The sequence below is a fragment of the Macrosteles quadrilineatus genome, unplaced genomic scaffold (assembly GCF_028750875.1).
Source record: "Macrosteles quadrilineatus isolate MER2022 unplaced genomic scaffold, UCM_ALF_1.0 Scaffold_1__1_contigs__length_201487025, whole genome shotgun sequence".
Lineage (NCBI taxonomy): Eukaryota > Metazoa > Arthropoda > Insecta > Hemiptera > Cicadellidae > Macrosteles > Macrosteles quadrilineatus.
This window is the reverse complement of record NW_026542594.1, coordinates 261,872-283,955: the sequence shown is the minus strand read 5'-3', so window position 1 is coordinate 283,955 and position 22,084 is coordinate 261,872. Positions and strand designations below refer to the sequence as shown.

General features: G+C 35.4%; 2 protein-coding genes across 2 annotated transcripts in view; one reads left to right on the top strand and one right to left on the bottom strand.

The window, feature by feature from the left end:
• LOC128983545 (cGMP-dependent protein kinase, isozyme 1-like) overlaps positions 1–22,084 on the top strand; it is a 121,240-nt gene that overhangs the window by 70,412 nt on the left and 28,744 nt on the right. The window contains exon 4 of the mRNA XM_054402854.1: positions 21,348–21,517. Coding sequence (XP_054258829.1) covers positions 21,348–21,517 — 170 coding nt within the window. The remainder of the gene's footprint in view (positions 1–21,347; positions 21,518–22,084) is intronic.
• On the bottom strand, positions 6,613–14,765 carry LOC128981876 (E3 ubiquitin-protein ligase MARCHF5-like). Its single transcript, XM_054401170.1, has 3 exons — positions 14,256–14,765; positions 11,546–11,688; positions 6,613–6,995 (listed from the first exon to the last, which is right to left on the bottom strand). The coding sequence occupies exons 1-3, from the start codon at positions 14,664–14,666 to the stop codon at positions 6,701–6,703; spliced, it is 849 nt and encodes a 282-aa protein (XP_054257145.1). The 5' UTR covers positions 14,667–14,765; the 3' UTR covers positions 6,613–6,700.

The window sequence follows — 22,084 nt, the reverse complement described above, 5'->3', positions numbered from 1 at the left end:
CTGTTCTTATGTGTGTAAAGTTTTGGTTCGCTGGTGTTGACTAAATGCGTTTTATTTACTCTTTGCTCTTTCATTACAATAACAAAAAACAAGCAACAGTGTTTTAATGATTGTTATGTTTAACCGCAACAAAATTTAAGTAATACTGTATTATCTTTCTTTTAGAAAGGATTGACGATGTAAACAAGAAGTGCGGTGTATATCGATTGGGTCAATAATTGTATTTATTGTAATGGGATGGTATTATTGCACTTAACATGAACACGTTTAAAATAATCAAATCTTGGGTTGTGTAGTGAGTATCCAATGCAGTCATGTAGGGTATGAAGGGCTATATTTGTCCAGTAACAAGTAGCGAGTAAGGCTAGGTTAATGTTTTGTCTGTACATTGCTTCGGAGAGGTAACCTATAAAACTGTCCCAGATAAACAAGTTGTATTTATATCTCATTTGGAATTACACACTGTAAACACAGTTACAATCCATCTAATTAGAAAAGTAGGGTTCTAACCTTCGAATGGTACGAAGTAATACAGTAGTTTGTAATTTTATGAGTATTTAGTGGGACATGGCATCATAGAAAAGAGTTCTGTTTCTGCTACGTTCTTAAATATTTACGTTCTTTGAGAAACAAAAAAAAAACTGTTCATTAATATTGCAAGGCACTCTAAAATATTTTAAACAATTTATGTTTTTTATGTCTGGAGAAACTTGTTAATTGGTTCACAACTATGAAAATTTATCTTTTTCGCATATTTGCGGCAAAAAATGACAACAATTTTACCACACAAGATATCTTGTTGGTATTTGTATTTGTATCTTGTTGGAACATTGTCGGCATTTATCACTTTCTTTTTCATGAATCTTGATTTGTTATAATCTACATATTTTATTCCGTAAGTGAATCGGTCCCCACGAAATATCTCGAGCTAGGATAAAGGTAGCATGGCTGTTAAGGATTCATTTTAAAGCTTAAGGTCCAAGGACTGTGAGAAAAATATCAGAAGTGTCAAAGATCCAGTCATTTTCTAATGGAAGTCTACTGTTACAGTGTTTGTATAAGCTGTTTTAAATATACCAGCTGATGCATTTTTTGTTTATTTGTTTATTGATTTTATTGTTCTGTTAAAGGTTAGAATAGTAATGCAGTGTTAAAATGTATCGTGTTAGAGGAAGTCCGCGACTACGAAGGAGAGGATTTAGGAATGGTGTACAGCTAGGGAATGGTTAAGAACTGGGGGTAGTTTCCGTTTCTTTACGTTTCTTAAACTAACCAAAAATATGCGTGCTAATGCTGATAAAAATAATTGAACCCTAACTGGTGACAAAGGATTTCTAGAAGTCAATCGATGATCGTTTTTTAACCGTAAATATACGGTATATTAAAAACGTAAAACATGCGTTCAAACAACATGATATGTTATAAATTAAATGAGAAATGTAATACTATTAACAATTTAATACTTGAAAATGTGGATGAGGAAGCAAATTAATACTTCAGTGTGGTCAAAACTATCATCGATGAACTCGCTGAACATTTAAATATGACTAATATGATAGAATATGGAACTTCAATCACACCATCCGGAGGAACATCACCACAAAAACTTACACTAAAAGTAGTTTTTATTTTGATGTAGATCAGAAACATAAATCTAGGTTTAGGTTTAATTAAAGGGGTGCTAATTTTGTTGAACCTTACAAAAGGTTAAAGGAGTATGAAATTATAAATAATACAGTAACGGGGTCATGGTGCTAACGTGATGGTCGTTAGTAATAGCCAAGCTTATCTCAACACACTCATATGCCTTTTCATATTTTACGGAGATAATTTCCCGAATTTTAATCAAGGGAGCATTTTTTTATCATCATTACCACAAGACCAAAGCTACTTAGTAAACCAGTATTTACTTACAAATAATTACACGTTTGTTGCCTTTATCAGGGATAAGACTTAGGGAGAAATTAAATTATTTGTTTAAAGCAGACAACGAGACTGTTGTTTAATTATTACTAGTGTACATGTTGCTCGAAATCGAGCAATTGCAAAGAAGTACAGGAGCTATCTATAAACAAATGACTTGTTTAAAAACTAATAACAGTCATAATTTCCGATTATTTTAAAAGAGTTGACTAAAAGATTATTAACTAATGGAAATACTCACAATTTATATAACAGTTCTATTCCAGTTTAAAGGGTTAATTTTTAACTATCAAACTGCCTATGGACGGGAAATGGTAAGCTTACAATTTAAGTCAACGTAAAAAGGCTGTCAGCTTTTATAATGCACCATACCTAAGCTTTTTAGCCAATTTGTAGACAATAAGGTGTAGGCTACTTTAAACTCTACAGAACAGAGTTAGGCAAAAACTGGCAGAACTCTGAAATGGTGTTATTTATCATAAGCATACTCATGTTGTTTTATTTTTTTTGGATCAGCTGTCTGAAATTGTGAAATAGACATTTGATGGTTCTGGTTGTTTTCATTTAAATGTCAAAACAAATGTAAACATTGTGAATGTTCTCATGCTTCCATGGAAACCGATTTTTAATATTTAATTTCTGACAACAGCTGAAGTTTCAAAACAATGTTTGTTTCCCATGTTAATCTTATGGAGAAATACGAAACTTTAAAGGGCCCCAGGGCCTCACTCTCTAATTATTTCCCTAAAAAGAAAGTTTCCTGCACAACTTCACGTTACGCTCTTTCCAATGACACCAAAAACATGTCAATCGGTTCAGTAGTTTCGGAGAAGTAATTGTCACAAAAATCCTGTTTGCGTATTAAATAAGTTCTAGTGTCCCTGTTGCTCGAATTCGAGCAATTGCTAAGTATTACAGGTGTTATTTTCTGACGACTTTAAAAGATACGACTCAAAGATTTTGGGAATACATAACAGATCGATATAATAACAATTTCTTGTAAATATCTTATCATTTTTCAAAACCTGATCTTATATTTTAGTGTTTTCTTCAAATAGCCTTACTCACAGCCGCATTAGGTTGTCCATAACAACGATTATAAATAACAATAAAAAAACATCATTTATATTTCTTCTCCTTGGTGGTGTTCTATGACTCCTATGTTTCCATAGTTTGCAAATCGGCTATTTCAATGATTACTAAGAAATGCAGCACAGTGTTAATTCAGTTTTCTTTGTAATATATCAATTTATCCAGGCTCTCTCGCTTTTTTCAATTGTAATATTTACGCCAACCCAAATTCAAATAGTAAACATTTCATTTCAACCAAGTCAGTAAATGTTTGTAACAAACTGTCAAATTAGAAACTTATTGACTGTTTAAAATTAACATATGTCCTTCTTCTCACTTTTAATTTCTGACAACAGCTGGAGTTTCATAAACATTTTTGTTTCCCATGTTAATCTTATGGAGAAATACAAAACTTTAAAGGGCCCCAGGGCCTCACTCTCTAATTCTTTCCCAAAAAAGAAAGTTTCCTGCACAAGTTCACGTTACGCTCTTTCCAATGAGTCCAAAAACCGGTTCAGTAGTTTCGGAGGAGTAATTGTCACAAAAATCCTGCTTGCGTATTAAATAAGTATAGATAGAATAGATTATTATTATTTTTACAAAATATATGGTGTACAGAGATATCTATCGTGACCAGAAGGTCATTTGATTCTTTAAGTTTGTTTAAATATTACATACTTTTTTAGCTTTTTAGGGACTTCTGTCTCTGCAAGTCCCTAGTTTATCTTTAATATAGCTTTGAAATATACAGTAAAGCTGTAAAAAAAATTTTCAAAGTGTATGACTTCAAATTGTTAACCTACAACAACATTCTCCACGACTACTCAACTTGTCCTAGGATCTAAGATGGTATATGTAGGGTAAGAGGGTACACTATTCTGCGCATAGATCGAAGCAGTAATCTTTCTCGGCCAAGAAGATTGCTTGGCTCAGAAGATTTATTTGGCCACGGAACGCATAAGACAGAGCTCACAACTTATGGGTCTCTTGTTTTCCTCTTAAAGTTGTTAAAGTTGGTTAACCGATTTGTTTTCTTCTTTGTCTTGGATCCCAAGCCAAAATTACAGAATAGCGTTCGAAAATAATTTAAACGCTGAGTATTGTTAGTAAGCTTGTAAGTGATATACCTTTTTTGAACACAAATACAAATTGTTAATTGCAAATACAAATGATATACTTGTAATGTATGTTTGAGATCCCGTTTCCATATCAAGTAACGGCGGAGAACTTTCTGTATGAGGTTCAAAAGATGCATATTTTTAACATATTATACAGTAGCCTTTTTATAAAAGGGCAATACCCCCAACATATCAAATCTCCAATACTAAATGAATCCCCATTTGCCTGATTTGTTTTGCGAATATATTTTCCACAAATATCAGAATAATTATTCTCTTTTTAAATAACATTAGGATTAATGCACAGCATGACCTAGGTTTCCTGCTCCAGGAAACACAATTACGATTATTTTAAGTTAAATTTTATAAGTATGAAATAAATAAGTTGGCCACGCTTGATAAAAAATGTATTCATAAACAAGCAAACGACTTTAACAAAATTTACTTATTCTCCACAAAATTAACATTACCATTTTAAATTTTCTTCACATCCATTCAGCACGAAACAACGCTTTTTTAATGATTTGTATTTTTGAAGCTCTACAAATCTTCTAGAAGTAAATGGTAAACTTTTATGTTTCGAGGGTCAAAAATGGACAAAACCTTAAAAGTCCATTATCCCCATATAACCCTGTTCAGCATAGCCTGATTATGCTAGTTCGTGAGGTCGTTCGAATAAACGTAGACACGAATATTAAAACATAACCGGTATGGATCGTAAACATAGCAAATAAAGTAACTGGCCCGAATCCTACTATAATAACATTAGCCTATGGTTTAGACAGTTCCGTTAAATAATGTTTACTTTCGGGTCAGTCATATCATTTGTGTATGCTCGTGATCCATACAGGTACCGGTTCTGTTATAATAATCGTGAACGTATGTGTATAGGTTTGTACACAATTCCATCAAAATCTGATTAATTAATTTATATGAATTTGAACGATTGGTTTTTTTGGCCTCTGGGGGCATATAAATGAAAATAGTAGTACATCGGTCCCTGGTAAGTGTATGGGTAATACCATGAGATCTACGGTAATAGCTCATTCCCTAAATGGGAAAATTAGCTAAAGTGAGGTAAAATATCCCCCCAAAAAATGTCCTCCAAAACAATAGTAGCAGTTAGTCTTTACAGAAACAGCTTATAATACCCTGTTTTGGTGAAAGATAATTTACATAACGTAATGAACAGAAGAAAATATAGCTCAAACTAACTATTTTCTACCACCAAATAATATACACACGTTTATAAAACAATAATTGTTAATAACTATAAAGTATGCCTAGCCTATATAAATATACTAAAAGACCCATGACAACCCTCCAAATATTGTAAAACATAATACCTTGGAAAGAAAATACTCGAAGACGAAAGAAACTAAACTAAGATCGTATTTTGGTCAAAGACCGCCAACGTGAAATGAAATAAACATTAGTTATGGAGGTTGTGATTCATTGCCAAGAGGTTATATTTTACCAAGCATCATTACAATCCGACGAACTCTGGACTGGACATTAATGTTTAATATGTTTGTTTTCTAACCGGTCTAGATATTTTTGGTTTAATTTAAACATGAATATTGCGTATTTAAACAACCCTTGTCAAAATGAATAGATTACACTAGTTGAATTACCATTTGTTGATGCTAAAATGACATTTTCGTACAAGTAAATTTATGAAACATAATCTTTATTTAATATGTAGTTGATTTCAGTTGCGCTATAAACTTTTACAAGAATATAGCAAGTTATCGTACCGTACTAGTAGTACACTTCAGTGCAAAGTTGAAGTGCACACTGACAACCCCTGTCGAAAAATGAGAGGTCACTGTACTCATTCTGTATCTGTACATAAACGTGCTACATTGTTGTATATGTGGGGTTATCACTTGGTCTGCCCCTATACTTGACATGAAATGTACATCACACCCACCGCCCGTATCTCTACCTCAAGGACAACCTACAGTTGACCTATAATTTTTATTGATCAAATGTTGTGTTAAAATTAAAAACAGTAGTACAACCATAAACCAACTGTAATACCTTTTATAATAGTTGTGTATTTGAAAGGTCTAGTTAGTACCTTTTCTTAACCTTATTTAATGTCCTTGAGTGATTCTTATCTTATAGGTAATAATACTTATTTTATTTTTCTGTACTATGTTTAGGGACTGTAGGAGTATTGTAGAGTTTAGTAGGCCTACTGTAGTACCGGGTGTGGTAGCCAGTAGAAGAAATACATCACACTGCGGTGCGGCATGGGACTGAAAGCAAACCTCTCTTGTATCCAGCCATTTAACTAAATATTGTTTATAGTAATGAATAATATTAAACGGTTACATAGTTTAGTCTGGTTGGGAAGTTTCTTAGCTCAAGTCCTTGCTCGGTATCTTTGTATTTTGCAGATATAAAGATAACTTCTGTCCTGGATTGTATTTTAGGCAATCAACCTGTACATGGCACTCACCTATATAGATCGTTCAGCATGAGAATCCCACAAAAAAGTGTCAGTTTATTCATAATATTGACAAACAATTTGACATGATTTGATTTGTTTAAATCACAAAGTTTAGACGATTCTTCATAATTCAATCCTCGCGATAAGGTTCAACAGCCAGCAGAGCCTGACGGGTGTACAGTTTCTGTCTACAGTACATTTGTATCAGACCTCTGACCCCCACGAGGGTCAGACCACCAAGGACACATCGTGAGAGAGGAGATGCTAGGGTGTCGAACAGTGCGGTTCCCACAATGGTGGCAAAGCTGGGCAACAGAAGTCCTCCTACCAGTCTACCGGCCTTCACCTTACTGTCGTCTTCCTCCACATCAGCGTGTATTGAGGGAAACACTCTTCCGACTACTGGTAAACTTAGCTCCGAGCACCTGATGAGGACGTAAGAGAACAGATTAGTAAACCATATTACTTTGACAGTACTAAACAAAATGTCTACTTTGCTGATTTCAGCTAGGCATACATTTATTATGTATTCAACAATAGGTAGTGTTAGATATTTTGCTTCTGTACTTCTTGTATTAATCCATATGTTCATTATTTATTTACATTGTTCATATAACTAGGTGGCGTTCGCAGAGGCATCCACAAAATTGAGCGGAGTCATCAAGGGTTAATATTATATTGTTTTGGTCATACTGTTGTTTTTGTCATGGTTTCAGTAATACCAGTCGTTTTTAATGCATGCGTTGCGAGTCTAAAGTAGCATTTTTACTCTTTAGGAAGTAAAAAAAGTATTTATCCTCTATGGAGTAAAAATAGTTTTTATCCTCTATGGAGTAAAAATAGTTGTTTATCCTCTATGGAGTAAAAATAGTTTTTATCCTCTATGGAGTAAAAATCAGCTGTTGTCAACTCAGTTGTAAATTTCTATTATAAACGATTGCATGTATCGAAATATGTATCGATTTGTGCTTCGAAATTATTTTAACCTACAGTCTACAGTCTCTTCCCATAGCGTTTTAGCATTGCAGATACATTAATCCATTCCCAAACTCAACACGCTCACCTTTACTACTTCCTTCACCACCCCCTACGTCGTGGACCTACTTCCCTCTCTTCCCATAGCATTTTAGGATTGCAGAATATACATTAATGTAATTGCCAAAGACAGTTCCCACACTCTGCACTGCAAGCCTTAAGGTACGTTGTCACTGGTGCGGCTGGAACTGCAGTCGCTGGACGATCATCGTTGGACGATTATCGTTCGGCAATAATCGTTGCAGTATGCATTGTCACTGGTGCGATTATTATACAATCGTTCGGTTGCTTCTTGACTGCTACAGAGTTGAAGTAGTGATAGTAATGGATGAGTTTAAATAAAGAAAATACTATTCAGTTATTTTTTAGTTGAAGATCTAGAAGATGAAAAATTTTAGGAAATGATAAGTGTTCCACGACTTAGAATGCATAGTATAGTTTACAAAAGTAACAGAAGAGGGCTACTTCAAGAAACGAACGATTGTAAGCTGATGAGATAATGTTTTCAGACTTTCAAAATGTCAGTTTTAAGTTTTTGTCTAGTTTTATCAATGAGGATCTTTTCTAACTACATTAACTCTCCAATCACAGGAGATGAGAAGTTTGGTCTTACGTTGAGGAAGTGTAGTTTATTTATACTCGGTAAATTTGTCTACTAAGCTAATAAACAATTAAAATGCTACAGTATTTTTTCAGAAGAAAACTTGTCCAGAATAAAAACAAAATAATACCCCAGTCAAAGCAAACCTGCGTACTCAGGGAGTTTCCGATGCATTTATGTGTGTCTTAATGCCACATAAATCCACTTACCAAGTACATACCATAATAATGCATCGACAATTACCGTACGCTTACGGCAATTTTGATGCATTATTATGGCAAAGTGCTAAATCTATTGATATTTTCATATAAAATGGTGGCTGTGTGAGTAACTAAGGACTTCCGGTCAATTTAAATATGATATTTGGATTTGTTTCTTACCCAGGAACAATACCCTAAAGTATCTGACACGAATTCGGAAACACCCTGAAAATTAATTGTATTGTACCAATTTTATTGTAAGGTGATGATGGTAATAATGTATTATCACAATAAAAATCCGTGAAAGCATCAAAAATCGTCCAACGACTGCAACTCTGACTGCTCCAGGAGCAGACCCGTACGATAGCCGTCTACGACTGCGGCTACAGTCGCGTCAGTGACAACGGTGCCATTGAAAACAATGCTAAGCAGTCACTCTACGATTATCTTTCAACGGCTGTCATCCAACGACTGCAGTTCCAGCCGCACCAATGACAATGTACCTTTACTACTTCCTTCACCATTTCCTACGTCATAGACTTGTTTCCTTCCCTTCTCATAGCATTTTTGGATTAAAGATATATCAATCTAACTGCCACATACGGTTTTCACACTATGCTCATACTTTACTACTTTCTAAGCCTTTTCCTACATCGTGGACCAGTTTTCATCACTTTCCATAGCAATTTAGTATTTTAGATACGTTAATCTAATTGCCACTAACATTTCCCACACTCCGCACTGCTAGTCGTTACTACTTCTTTCACCACTTTCTATGTCGTTGGGATGCTTCCATCCCTTCTCATAGCATTTCAGCATTGCAGATACATTAATCTAACTACTACAAACGGTTTCCAGTTCCCACACTCCACACTGCTCACCTTACTAATTCCTTCACCACTTCATACGTCTCGGACCTTTTCTCTCCCTTCCCATAGCATTTTAGGATTGCGGATCCCTTAATCTAATCGTCATAAACAGTTACCACACTCCAGACTGCTCGCATTTACTATTTCCTTCACCACTTCCTACGTCACGGACCTGTTTACCTCCCTTCCCATAGCATTTTAGGATTGCAGATACCTAGATCTAATCGTCTTAAACAGTCCCCACACTCCGGAAAGCTTGCCTTGACTACTTCCTTCACCACTTCCTACATCATGGACCTGCTTTCCTCCCTTCCCACAGCATTTTATGATTGCAGATGCCTTACTCTAATCGTCATAAACAGTTCCCACACTCCGGACAGCTCGCCTTGACTACTTCCTTCTTCACTTCCTACTTCGCGGACCCGTCTTCCTCCCTCCCATAGCATTTTATGATTGCAGATATCTTAATCTAATCGTCATAAACAGTTCCCACACTCCGGACTGCTCGCCTTTACTACTTCCTTCACCACTTCCTACGTGACGGACCTGTTTACCTCCCTTCCAATAGCATTTACGGATTGTAGATACCTTAATCTAATCGTCATAAACAGTTTCCACACTCCGGACAGCTTGCCTTGACTACTTCCTTCATCACTTCCTACGTCGCGGACCTGTTTACCTCCCTTCCCATAGCATTTTATGATTGCAGATACCTTAATTTAATCGTCATAAACAGTTCCCACACTCCGGACTGATCGCCTTTACTACTTCCTTCACCACTTCCTACGTGACGGACCTGTTTCCCTCCCTTCCCATAGCATCATAGGATTGCAAATACCTTAATATAATGGTCATAAACAGTTCCCACACTCCGGACAGCTTGCATTGACTACTTCCTTCATCACTTCCTACGGTGCGGACCCGTTTTCCTCCCTTCCCTTATAATTTTTGGAATGCAGATACCTAAATCTAATCGTCATAAACAGTTTGCACACTCCAGACTGCTCACCTTTAGTACTTCCTTCACCACTTTCTACGTCGCGGACCCGTTATCCTCCCTTCCAATAGAATTTTAGGAATGCAGATACATAAAACTAATCGTCATAAACAGTTTCCACACTCCAGACTGTTCACCTTTAGTACTTCCTTTAACACTTCCTACGTCACGGACCTCAAGCTAGTGTCGTCATTTGATTATATTTATGATTCATACAGTTTCTGTTCTAATATCTGTGGAATAATGCTATAAGCTATTTCTTTATCTACTGCATTCAAAAGTCAACAGCTGATCATATGTCTTTGTTTATGTGTCAAATACTGCTTCCATAAGGATTACATTGAAACTTTGAGACCCAGTGGGGCGGATTCCTGAGAGTTATTTTTAACGCCATATAGATGTTGGCACTCACCGATATGGTCTTTATCGCCATCCAAAATTTGAAAACGATTGATTCAGCCGTCTAGGAGGAGTTTGCGCATTACGAAATGCATAAAAGTCGACGTATAAGACTTTCCAGTTATGAATAAATAGTTATACAAGTTACAAGTGCTTGTATTTATTAATTGGCGACGAGGATAAAAAAAGAAACTACACTTTATTACCTTCCATTTTTTACATTTTATTATTTAATTACCTATTTTAATTGTTCATATCTGCACTAGTCAACTACATAATGGATATATTACATAACATTGATTCAATACGATGGACAAATTTGGAGACGCCACATCGATCAAATGTTGCGTACGAAAGTTTAGGGGGAGACCATTGTTAGGGGGAGACCACTGTTAGATATTTTGCTTCTGTACTTCTTGTATTAATCCATATGTTCATTATTTATTTACATTGTTCATATAATAATATTGACTTTCCAGTTATGAATAGATAGTTATACAAGTTACAAGTGCTTGTATTTATTAGGTAGGCTATTCCTCACAGTCCAAAAAAGTTTAAAAAATCTTGAACTGCAGTTTCACTGTGCGTTTTAATGTTAAATACATTGATGTTACAAATTGTCCTAAACCGTCATAAACAGAGTTAGGCTTGGTTAGGCATATTGGTGTTGATCGTGATAGTAGGAAAAATAACAATGATGGGATCATTCAATAAAAAAAAAAACTTTTGAGAAACTTAAGGATTGTTTTGGGGGGTAAGAGGTATTGGGTGGCAAATCTTTAAAAAATGTAAACCAGCGTAACTACGTTAGCAAAAACAATTAGTGAATTATGAGAATGGTTATTAACAAACTAATCTGTGGCCATATTTTTACCGGCGTAATAGTTTCAAAAGCTTATCCTCCCATGGAATGAAGTTGACGGTGACACTAATGAGGGGAATGGCTCTACAAACCGCCATAGCCATGAACGGATTCATGGAAAACAGCATCAGTTTGGCAGCATTTGGTCCATATATCTGTAAATACACACATAAAGGATCAGTTGAAATTTTAACATTTTGTTGACTGGTGAAGTAAAAGTAAACATATCGAAAGATAGTATTTCTTTTCTTTTAGAGGGCATAGAAAACGATTAAATATGATTTTAAAACTGATTGGGTTTTAATTTAAAACGATTCTTGTTATTTATATTAATTAGTACCAATATTTGGAGGAAAGAGTCTCAACTAAGACCAAGGAATCAGGGAACTTAGTACCTAGTTGAACAATCATATAGTAACTACTCGCCTTTGGCTCGCTGGGGGCTACGCCCCCAGGCCTCCATTATTGGGTAGTGGCTAATTAGCATTACTTAGTAAGTAACGTTAGCAGACTGAATCTTTTGTGCAATGGAATTAGTGAAAAGAAGGTGGAATTACGATGCTATAGAGTAAAGTTATAATTTTGTCTATTACATTTTTTGTATGAAACAATAACTGTAGTAAACATTCATATATATTAATTAAAATGTATTAAGTAATATTTGTTTCCCTGTCAGTTAGTCATAAACTGTATGACACATCCAGTTCCGCCACGGGGAGGCCGAGAAACGTAGGAACCATCCGTACAGGTAATATTCCAATCCAGAGAAGGATTGTAGTAATGTTGATAAAAGTATAGTAGTATACGAAGTAAAAATTATTGTATTGAATCTATATAATTAATACGCTACATGAAACTTTGTCGGTTGAACTCCTCCGCCATTTCTTAACCGATTTTATCCATTGACGTCTCATTGGAAAGAGCGTGTCGTGTAGATTTGCAAACTGACCTTACATTTTTGAAAAGTCCCTTGGGCTCTACCCCAGTGGCTTTTAAAGTTCCCATGTTATCCGTATGAAGAACATAATTGTTTACATTTTGATCAGCTGTATAATTTAATTACTGTTATTTATTTTTCAATTCAATGAAATGCATTGAGTACATTTCTTTACTATTTGAGTTTGTGTAAACATAACCCCCAAGACGGATCGTGTTAGTATGGTTTTATCTTAAATTTGTGTATTTATGGTTGTTTTGTGTCGCTATGACGGATCGCGTTAGCATGATTCTAACTTAAATTTGTGCATTTGGGTTTTGTGTACCTATAATTTGTTTATTTGTTGTTGTTTTTTTTCTTTTAAATGCCTCCGATGCGACGAAAACGAATCATAGACAAGAGGCGTAATCGTGATAACGACCGCAGCTACAGAACAGTGGCGCGTAATAGGCTTAACTCATCACAGTCAGCACCTGACCCTGGACAATCTCAACTATTAGATTATAAATGCGCCCTAACACTACCCCAAAACGACTTTTCGTTCTCAATTAGCCCTCTATCAATGATCTGTGTTGCATGTAAGTTACAGCGAGGCATTTAGAGAAGGAGGAAACCGGCCGGAATGCTTTAGGTTTATCAATAACGAAGATAAACATGGTCTGAGTTACACACCGGTAATCTTTGAGTTGACTTTTAAACTCATTGTAAATATGACTGTTATTCGTTTTAAAATAACTCCTGTAATACATTGTAATTGCTCGAATTCGAGTAACATGTACGCTAGTATTAATAAATGTATTAATGCAATTAATGAAAATCAATTAAGTTTGTGCCATGCCATATACAATTAATGCCACATTTACAAATATTTACATTTATAAAGGTAGTATGTGAAATGAAATGATTGTAGTATATAGTGGCTTTAAATATATTAACGAAAACTGATTCAGTGCAGTTTGTTTGTTTCCCTGTCAGTTAGCCACAAATTGCAGCATATAAAGTGCTTGTGAAACTATGTATACAAACGTTTAGCAGTGTGAAAGTACTTTTCGCTGTGAAATCACCTTGTTTCATGTTTATCACTTGAATAAATCCAGAATTGTATTGTTTACCACGCAAAATAGCTATTTGTGTTTGAGAGTACAAAGTACGTCATTGTCGCTCTAGAACTGTATGGCCACACATTTCAAGAGCGACTATGACGGTTTGTGCTCGTAATGGTAATACACACAAGATGTTTCCTACCACCATAACTAACTTATCATAACGCACGGATTTCCTTTTAGTTGTATATCAAATGTAATTTAGGTTATGTTGTTTGCTTACCGGTTGTCAACCACCGGATCCGCGGCTGTGGTTGATGTAGAATTACCAACAGTGAAATCAACTGATTTAGCGAGTGGGAATGATATATTTCCCTTCTAGAGTGGCAATGAGCTATTTTGCGTACTGTGGTAATGAGATCAATGGTAGGAAAAGCATGTTTACGATGCAAAAGTAATGTTTATTGCCCTTTTGATGGATTATGGATTTTTCCGACGTAAACAAACATTTTTGTCATAGTTTCGTCCACTGTATCAATCTTCAACAACCAAAACTGAATAATCAATGAAAATTTGAACTTAAGTTGAAGATCCAACCTAACAATGCTTTAGTTTTGAAGTTCCTAACAGTAATAAAAAAATATTCCAATGTCTAACATTTTCTCATAAATATAGTAATGACTTACTTCCTACTATTGTTACAAAATATACTATTTTGTAATTACTGGAAAGATTGGAATACCTCTGTTAAGACAAATGTTCCGTGAAAGGTCAAGAAGATATCTGCCAGAACCACTATAAGGCCTGCATATCCCACGTGGCAGAGTCGTCCGTACATGTTAGAGGCCGCATCTAGCGCCCTAACAGCCAGGCTCTTGTCTACTGTGATGTTGTATCTGGTTTTGCAGTTTCGGCATCCCAGACGTCCACAGCCTGGTTGAGCTGCCTCAAAGTTCCGTATTAACATCAAAATACATTCTGGGTGCGCATAATAGCCACAAGAGCAAGGCTGAATACCCATTGAACTGCTGTCAATTGTTTGACCGCACACGGCACACCATCTCCCAAGAATCACTACAATCCCCTGATTATTTGAAAATTCGTCGGAATCATTCTCGCTTTGGCTTCCATCAGCACTAGGATGATTGTTCATTCTGGTGGATTCTTCTATACCAGTCGTATCTTGACTTCCGTTGAATCTATTATTCGGGTGACTTTCCCGCCATATGAGATAGGTTTCTACTGGAACTTTAACAATAAGAATTTTGAAAATAGGTCGCTTGGCAACGTCTATATGGCTGTTGTATTAATAGTCAAAGGTGATACCAAAAGTGAATTTACCAGTGTGTAGACAGTTGCCTTATAAGTACTATAATCCATTTTGTTATGAAAACCAGAACGACAAAGATTGAGGATATAAATAATGAAATTGAATGCTGTGAGATGTGAGAAAGAAAATTATACCAACTAGCAGTTACCCACGGGCTTCACCCCGTTTGACTTCATAAGCATTAATAAAACTATTGATTGGTTAAGTTAAGCTGAAATAAACAAACAGAATACAATAATACAAACAAATAATCACACCTGATTTTAATAAGGTAATAAATTAACAGACAAATAATAACAGACAAATAAGTACAGCTGAGGCTATTTTTAACATTAGGCATATGGAAAGTTCCCTTCGGAAAAGAATTACAACATTAAAAGCCAATTTATGGATAGTAAATTATGGATAGTTTTGCGCAAGGTTTCTCGTCATGACGAACATTTTAAGTATATGGTTTATGGGAGTGTGACTTTTAAATGAAAATGAAATTAAATGAAAATCGTTTATTTTTTCAGGCAAAGTTAGGCCTTCCTTACACTTAACCTGACATTCAAAAATATAACAAAACTACGTTTAACTTCTTAATTTTCAAGATGATCTCGTTCGCATGGCTCAATCACGTCCTGACGTCCTGGTTAAGGTTCCTTCGCTACGCTCACTCACTTTTAGGTTAGAGCTCGCTCGCTGCGTTCACTTGCCTTCAGGTGTAGGTACCTACATTTCTCAGAAAAAAAGAAAAAAAACATACAAATTTAACAAATAAAAAAACACATTTACACACTCTCGCATACACGTAGTTTTCTCAAAAGTTCATGGATACTTTGGGATTTATATACATGGTTGCAAAAGTCTAGAACTCCCCAGTTAACTTTTTAATGCGTTGCGGTAGGAAAACCAATCTCGGCACATATTTACAACATAAGAAATTGCACTTTTTCATCAAAGTTACAACTTCGCCCAGCCCCCAAAATGGGGTATTTTGGGGGCAGCCCCAAATTTTCAAATGTAAACACCTATCATGTGCCCCTCATTTTAAAGGGTTTATCAAGATAAATTGAATGGCGCACACCTGAGGTAAATATCGCACCCCTAATCAAAATGGCAGCAATTTTAATTTAAGATGAGCAAGCAAGATTACGTCTGGACACCCCCAGTTAACTTTATAACGTGAGGCAGTGGGAAAACCAAACTCGGCACATGTTTACAACATAAAAAAAGCACTTTTTCATTAAAGTTAGAACGTGTACCCGGCCCCCAAAATGGGGTGTTTTGGGGGCAGCCCCAAATTTTCAAAAGTAAACACCTATCCTGTGACTCCTCATTTTAAAGGGTTTCTCAAGACAAATTAAATGGCGCAAATTAGAGGTCAATATCGCAACCCTAATCAAAATGGCAGTCATTTTGAAATATCCCCTATTAACTTGGTTAGCAGGTTAACAGGTTATAGCAGGAAAACTAAACTCAGCATACCTTTATAAAAAAAGAAAATTCACCTTTTGGTTAGTATTAAAATATAAAATTTTTAAAGTTATCTGGGGTGTCCAGACTTTATCTTGCTTGCTCATCTTAAATAATTAAAATGGCTGCCATTTTGATTAGGGCTGCGATATTGACCTCTGGTTTGCGCCATTCAATTTCTCTTGATAACCCCTTTAAAATGAGGGGTCACAAGATAGGCGTTTACATTTGGAAATTTGTATATATATACAAATATATATATATATATATATATATATATATATATACATATATAAAAATTTGAACGAATGATGTTTTTGGCCTCTGGGGACATCAAAATGAAAAAAAATCGGTCCCGGGATAGGTCTGACCGTGCCACCTACGGTAATAGCTACTTCCCTTAAATTGGCTAAAACGTAAACAAAACTGGAGCTATTGATTTTTAATCATAGAAAAACCTTTAAAATAGTTTATATGCTGGTTGTTCACCTTGCGTTTGTTTGAAACTCGTCCGATTTGAATAACTAATTGCTTAAATGAAAGCCGGTATCTCACTGAAGGTTCTTAGACCAAATTAAATAGGATCATATAATTATAACTGGTGAAATACATACATCTAAAATGGAAGTAAGAATTCAAAAATAAATCAAATTTAATTGTAGTGGTTGAGTAATACAGTGGATAAATATATGCCGATGCTTGATATGAATCTGTGCTTTGCAAGCTAACTCGGAAAAGAAAACCACTTTTTTAAATATATAAGATTTTTCAGAACAATATACTTTCTTAATGTATATTCTTATGTCTGAATGTCTCTATAATCCTCCATTTGTGATATGTATGACATCATGAGTCCTACTACACAAACAACATGGTAACTGATCCCAAGATGTTTCGTTTTTTGGTTTAAATTTATTTCAGTTAACTTGCACAATTTATCCATAGCTATTTTATATAACCTAACCAACTAATGCCCCACAACTATGGTCTGGTTTATGTTGAACAGCCTAAATGAAAAAAGTAAACGGGTCAAACTATTGTCCAAAATGTAACATTCTCATTCCTGTGTATATCTGTTGAGCTCGTATTCATATTGATATTTAGTAAACATTAGAAGAATAATAATGAGGTTTGTAATTCTTTGATTTGTTCAATAATTAGGACCTTTTGATAGTTAGTTACGTTAATATGTAATCAGCATATTATTTATACAGACAGATTGACAGATATATCAAAAACCCCATCCCTTTACATCAAAAACTAAAATCAGTGAAGGTCGGATGTTGGGAAAGCATTTATGGAGGAAGATCTTTTGAAGATCCACTATAACAGCTAGGATTGTTGAATCGTGAGCACTAACTAAAACCAGAAATTCTTTCAAAAATATTTTACAAAAAAGCAGTCATGCTAAAGGTATTAATAGTTCTGTCTCTGAAAACTCAGAGACTTGCTATTGATTATAACAAGCAGTACAACTGTTAGCTTATCGTTATTCCTGAATTAATTTCCTCTGCCGTTTTCATTAGCATTAATCACTGTTTTAACAATCCTCTTCTTTATAAGACTTAAACTTGAGAAATTCAAAAATCAGTTGTTACTGTTGAAAAATAGAAAAACAAATTTCGCACATATACACACTTATTTTGTGAAAATAATTGATTTTTACCAATCTTTATTATTATAGAGCCTTAATATTTATTGAGCTTCTATGCTACTGATGCTTATGATTAGTGGATATATTAGATTAGTTACTCTGTTTTAGCGAATTTTCCATATATAGGGAATAAGCTAGCTATTACCGTAGGTCTTATGGTAAGACCTGGGCCCGGGACTCGTTTACTTTATGTTTTGAGGTCCCCAGAGGACAAAAATCACACTCTGTTCAAATTTATATGTGTGTCAACTCAAGCGAAAATGATCCGATTCTGATGAAATTTGGTAAAACATGAAAACTTATGTTTATTCTAACAAGTTCTCGAACCAGCATGATCTGAGCATGGGAACGGAGTTTAATTGGATAAAAATGGGGTTTTCTCTATAAAAAAAAATAAATAAATAATAATAATAATAATAATGGTTTCTTAACTATTTTGTAGACCTTAAAAAAGAAATAATTTAGCAAATTGAAGCTTTGTTTTATGCCTAACGCTTACAGAGAAAATATCAATTAAGTTACAATTGAAAATGTCCATGTTATTCTCATTGAGAATACAGTAGGCTAAATAAACTGTTGTAGTTTGCTTGTTTATGGATATATTTTAATCTAATTTGGCAATTTAGTTTTTTGGTACTTTCCTGTTAAGGGGGACATTCATTAGGGGATGCGGAATACTTTCCCCCGGGAAACTACCCCCCCCAGGAGAAACGTGACGTCACAAAATCTGATAACTAACCAATATGGAAGCCGTGTCCGCGACTGGAATACTACCCCCCCTAGACAAATCATGCTATGTAATTTTAATTCAAGTAATTCCGTTGGATAATAGAAAAGGCATATGGTGAATATAAAACAGATTTTCGAAATGTTACAGCAAGTTTGGTTGGTTAGGTTAGGTTAGATTAGAACTGTTTTACAACTAAATTTGAGTGTCCGTGACTGGAAAACTGCCCCCCGGTCTCTGACGTCAATATGACGTAGGAACCTGCTGGGGGGGGGGTAGTTTTCCGGGGGGCAGTCATCCGGCAACCCATTCATTATTATCGATGATTTTTTCTCGATATATCGATATTAACAAGTTGAAACATATCAGCTGACAAACTACGATAAATAAATATTGTTCAGAATCAACAAACAATAATTAAAAAAAAAAAAAATTAAATGAAACTGTTCTAAGCCTAACAAAACTAACCAAACTTGCTGTAACATTTAAAAACTCCGCTTAATATTCTCCAATCACCTTTTCTGTTATGAAACGGATTTTTTAAATGGTACAGCAAGTTTGGTTGGTTATGTTATATTAGCTTAGAACTGTTTCATTTCATAATCCATATAATCTTATCTTACTAATATTATAAATCTGAAAGTTTGTGTGTGTGTTGCTCAATCACGCATAAACTACTGAACGGATTTGGCTGAAATTTGGCATGATGATAGCTCACATTCCCGATTAACATTAAGGCATACTTTTATCTCAAAAATCCTTTTGGGCTCCGCCCCAGTGGCTATGTAGTTCCCCATGTTAATTCATATTTAAAGGGAAGTACCTGGGGACCGAGCTTTGCTCGGAGAAAATCATTAGTTCACTCTGAAAGCAGTCTTAGTATCGGAGATACATAAATCTGTTCCCAAACTCCACACGGCTCGCCTTTACAACGTCCTACACCATTTCCTACGTCATGGACCTATTTCCCTCCATTCCCATAGCACTTTAAGATTGTAGATACCTTAATCTAATCGTTATTAACAGTTCCCACACTCCGGACAGCTCGCCTTGACTACTTCCTTCACCACTTCCAACGTCACGGACCTGTTTCCCTCCCTTCCCATAGCATTTTAGGATTGCAGATACGTTAATCTAATCGTCATAAACAGTTCCCACACTCCATACTAATCGCCTTTACTACTTCCTTCACCACTTCCTACGTCGCAAACATGTTTCCCTCCCTCCCCATTGCATTTAATGATTGCAGATACATTAATCTAATCGTCATAAACAGTTCCCACACTCCGGACAGCTCGCCTTGACTACTTCCTTTACCACTTCCTACGTCACGGACCTGTTTCCCTCCCTTCCCATAGCATTTTAGGATTGCAGATACCCTAATCTTATCGTCATAAACAGTCCCCACACTCCGGACTGCTCGCATTTACTACTTCCTTCATCAATTCCTACGTCACAGACCTGTTTCCCTCTGTTCCCATAGCATTTTATGATTGCCTTTACTACTTCCTTCACTACTTCCTACGTCACGGACCTGTTTCCTTCCCTTCCCATAGCATTTTAGGATTGCAGATACCTTAATGTATTCATCATAAACAGATCCTAGACTTCGCACTGCTACCCTTGACTAATGTCTCGAGTATTTCAACCAAGCAGCAACAAAAAGCTGTGATACACAATGAGAACTGTCAAAGTAAGATTGTTTACAGTTAGGTTTGAGTTTTTAATTTAATGAATAATTTGTGATATTGAGTGAATGTTTGATAATTTATTTTTTTCTATTGTTTAGGTGCAGTGGTAGAACATTATGGCAATGGTAGATGTGTTATACTATCTCAAACCGTATATTTATGAACCAAATTTTATCAAACTGTGGCCTCCCCCCATTGCAAACGCAAAGCTTGAGTATAACTGCAATAAGCATTTTATACTTATATACCAACCCCGTACGAAGGACGGGTGCTCTGCTAGTACACTATATTTTAGCCTAAAGATCAGCTGTCAATTTGTAATGTATCGTAAAGGAAAACAAATATATCGATATATCGAGAAAAAATCATCGATAATAATGAATGTTCCTTCAGGAAAGTACTGTTTTTTTTATGTAGGCTACTAAGCCTGATAATTAACCAAATCGTATACATCAAAGGCAAAAATGTTGTTCAGATTCCACTATAAACTGTATAGGTCCCTTAGTTGCCATTAGTTGTTTGGGCTATTAATTAACAGCTGTGTCTATGGAATATGTCGGCCTTAGTCACTAAAAAGACTACAAGATCGCGCCACTCATCCTACATACTTATCTCCATTCATACTTGGCTTAAAATACCTACTTTGTATGGTTGCCATTTCACTAAAAAGTATTAAAGTAAAGCCATCAACCTTTCAATACAAAAACACACCTCACTACCACCTCTGTAGCAGCAAACCTAAGTAATAATTTAAATTAATGTTTTTTTAATAGGGGACAATTTTAAGGGAATGTTTTAGTGGAAATCTATTTATGTAAATGTAAATTCGCTGAGTCTGCAGGTATGTTGCGGCGGGGCCATTTAATTATCCTATGCTTTATTGTGTTTTTCCTCCTTAAAACTGTTGAGGTCCGCTGCATGTACCCTTGAACAGTGAGGTTTAGCTTGACTTGGCATACTTGATACTGTTTCAGAGTGTTCTGCAGCAGGCATCAAACTTCTCTGGAGACATTGATCTGCTCTCCTCTCTTCATGGCCAGTCTTCAGGAGCGGCTCACAAGAAGCAAGGAGTCTCAGCTGAGAGTTCTCAGTCTGGCCAGACGGCAACAGACATCCAGATACAAAGATTCGACAAGGACTTCAGGTGTGTTTAACTGCATGCATATTGGTTCATTGTAAAATACACAATTGAAGTTGGATCAACTCCTAAATAAATATACAAGGCTCTCACATGAATACGGAATGTTTACAGAGCACAAAAGTGAAAAGTAAATATAGATATTTTTGTGGTTTTGCTGTGATAACATGTTCAATACTTTTGTTGTGGGCCTATAGTAATTCTTTTAATCCCCTGGGCAAAAAAAATCAGTTGGAGTTGAGGACGTTTGGACTATGTGTTTCCCTTTGTAATCTGATTTTCAAGAACAAAAAAGTTCTGATTTTAAAATATTTTATTACTTTTTCATCAACTTTATTTGCTCTTATTATCATCTACATTGTAGCATATACAGGGTGTTTCCAAACTGTCTGGACATATTTTCTGGACTTGTTCCTTGGGCTAAGACAAACATAAAATGCCTATATATAGTATAGTCTAAAATGCCTAGATTTCTGTTTGTGATTTTTAAGAATTATTTTATATCTTGAAATTTCAAAATTGATATAAATGTATATGTTAGTAAGTAAAAAGAGCTTACAAAGTTCCGTTCCA

Bases quoted from the DNA above. Each gene is read 5' to 3' on its own strand.
- LOC128981876 (XM_054401170.1), bottom strand. From the start codon at position 14,666: ATGAACAATCATCCTAGTGCTGATGGAAGCCAAAGCGAGAATGATTCC. The intron at 11,689-14,255 runs GTATTCCAATCT...GTGTATTTACAG, and splicing joins GAACATTTGTCTTAACAGAG to ATATATGGACCAAATGCTGC. The intron at 6,996-11,545 runs GTAAAAATATGG...CGTCCTCATCAG, and splicing joins CTTTTGAAACTATTACGCCG to GTGCTCGGAGCTAAGTTTAC.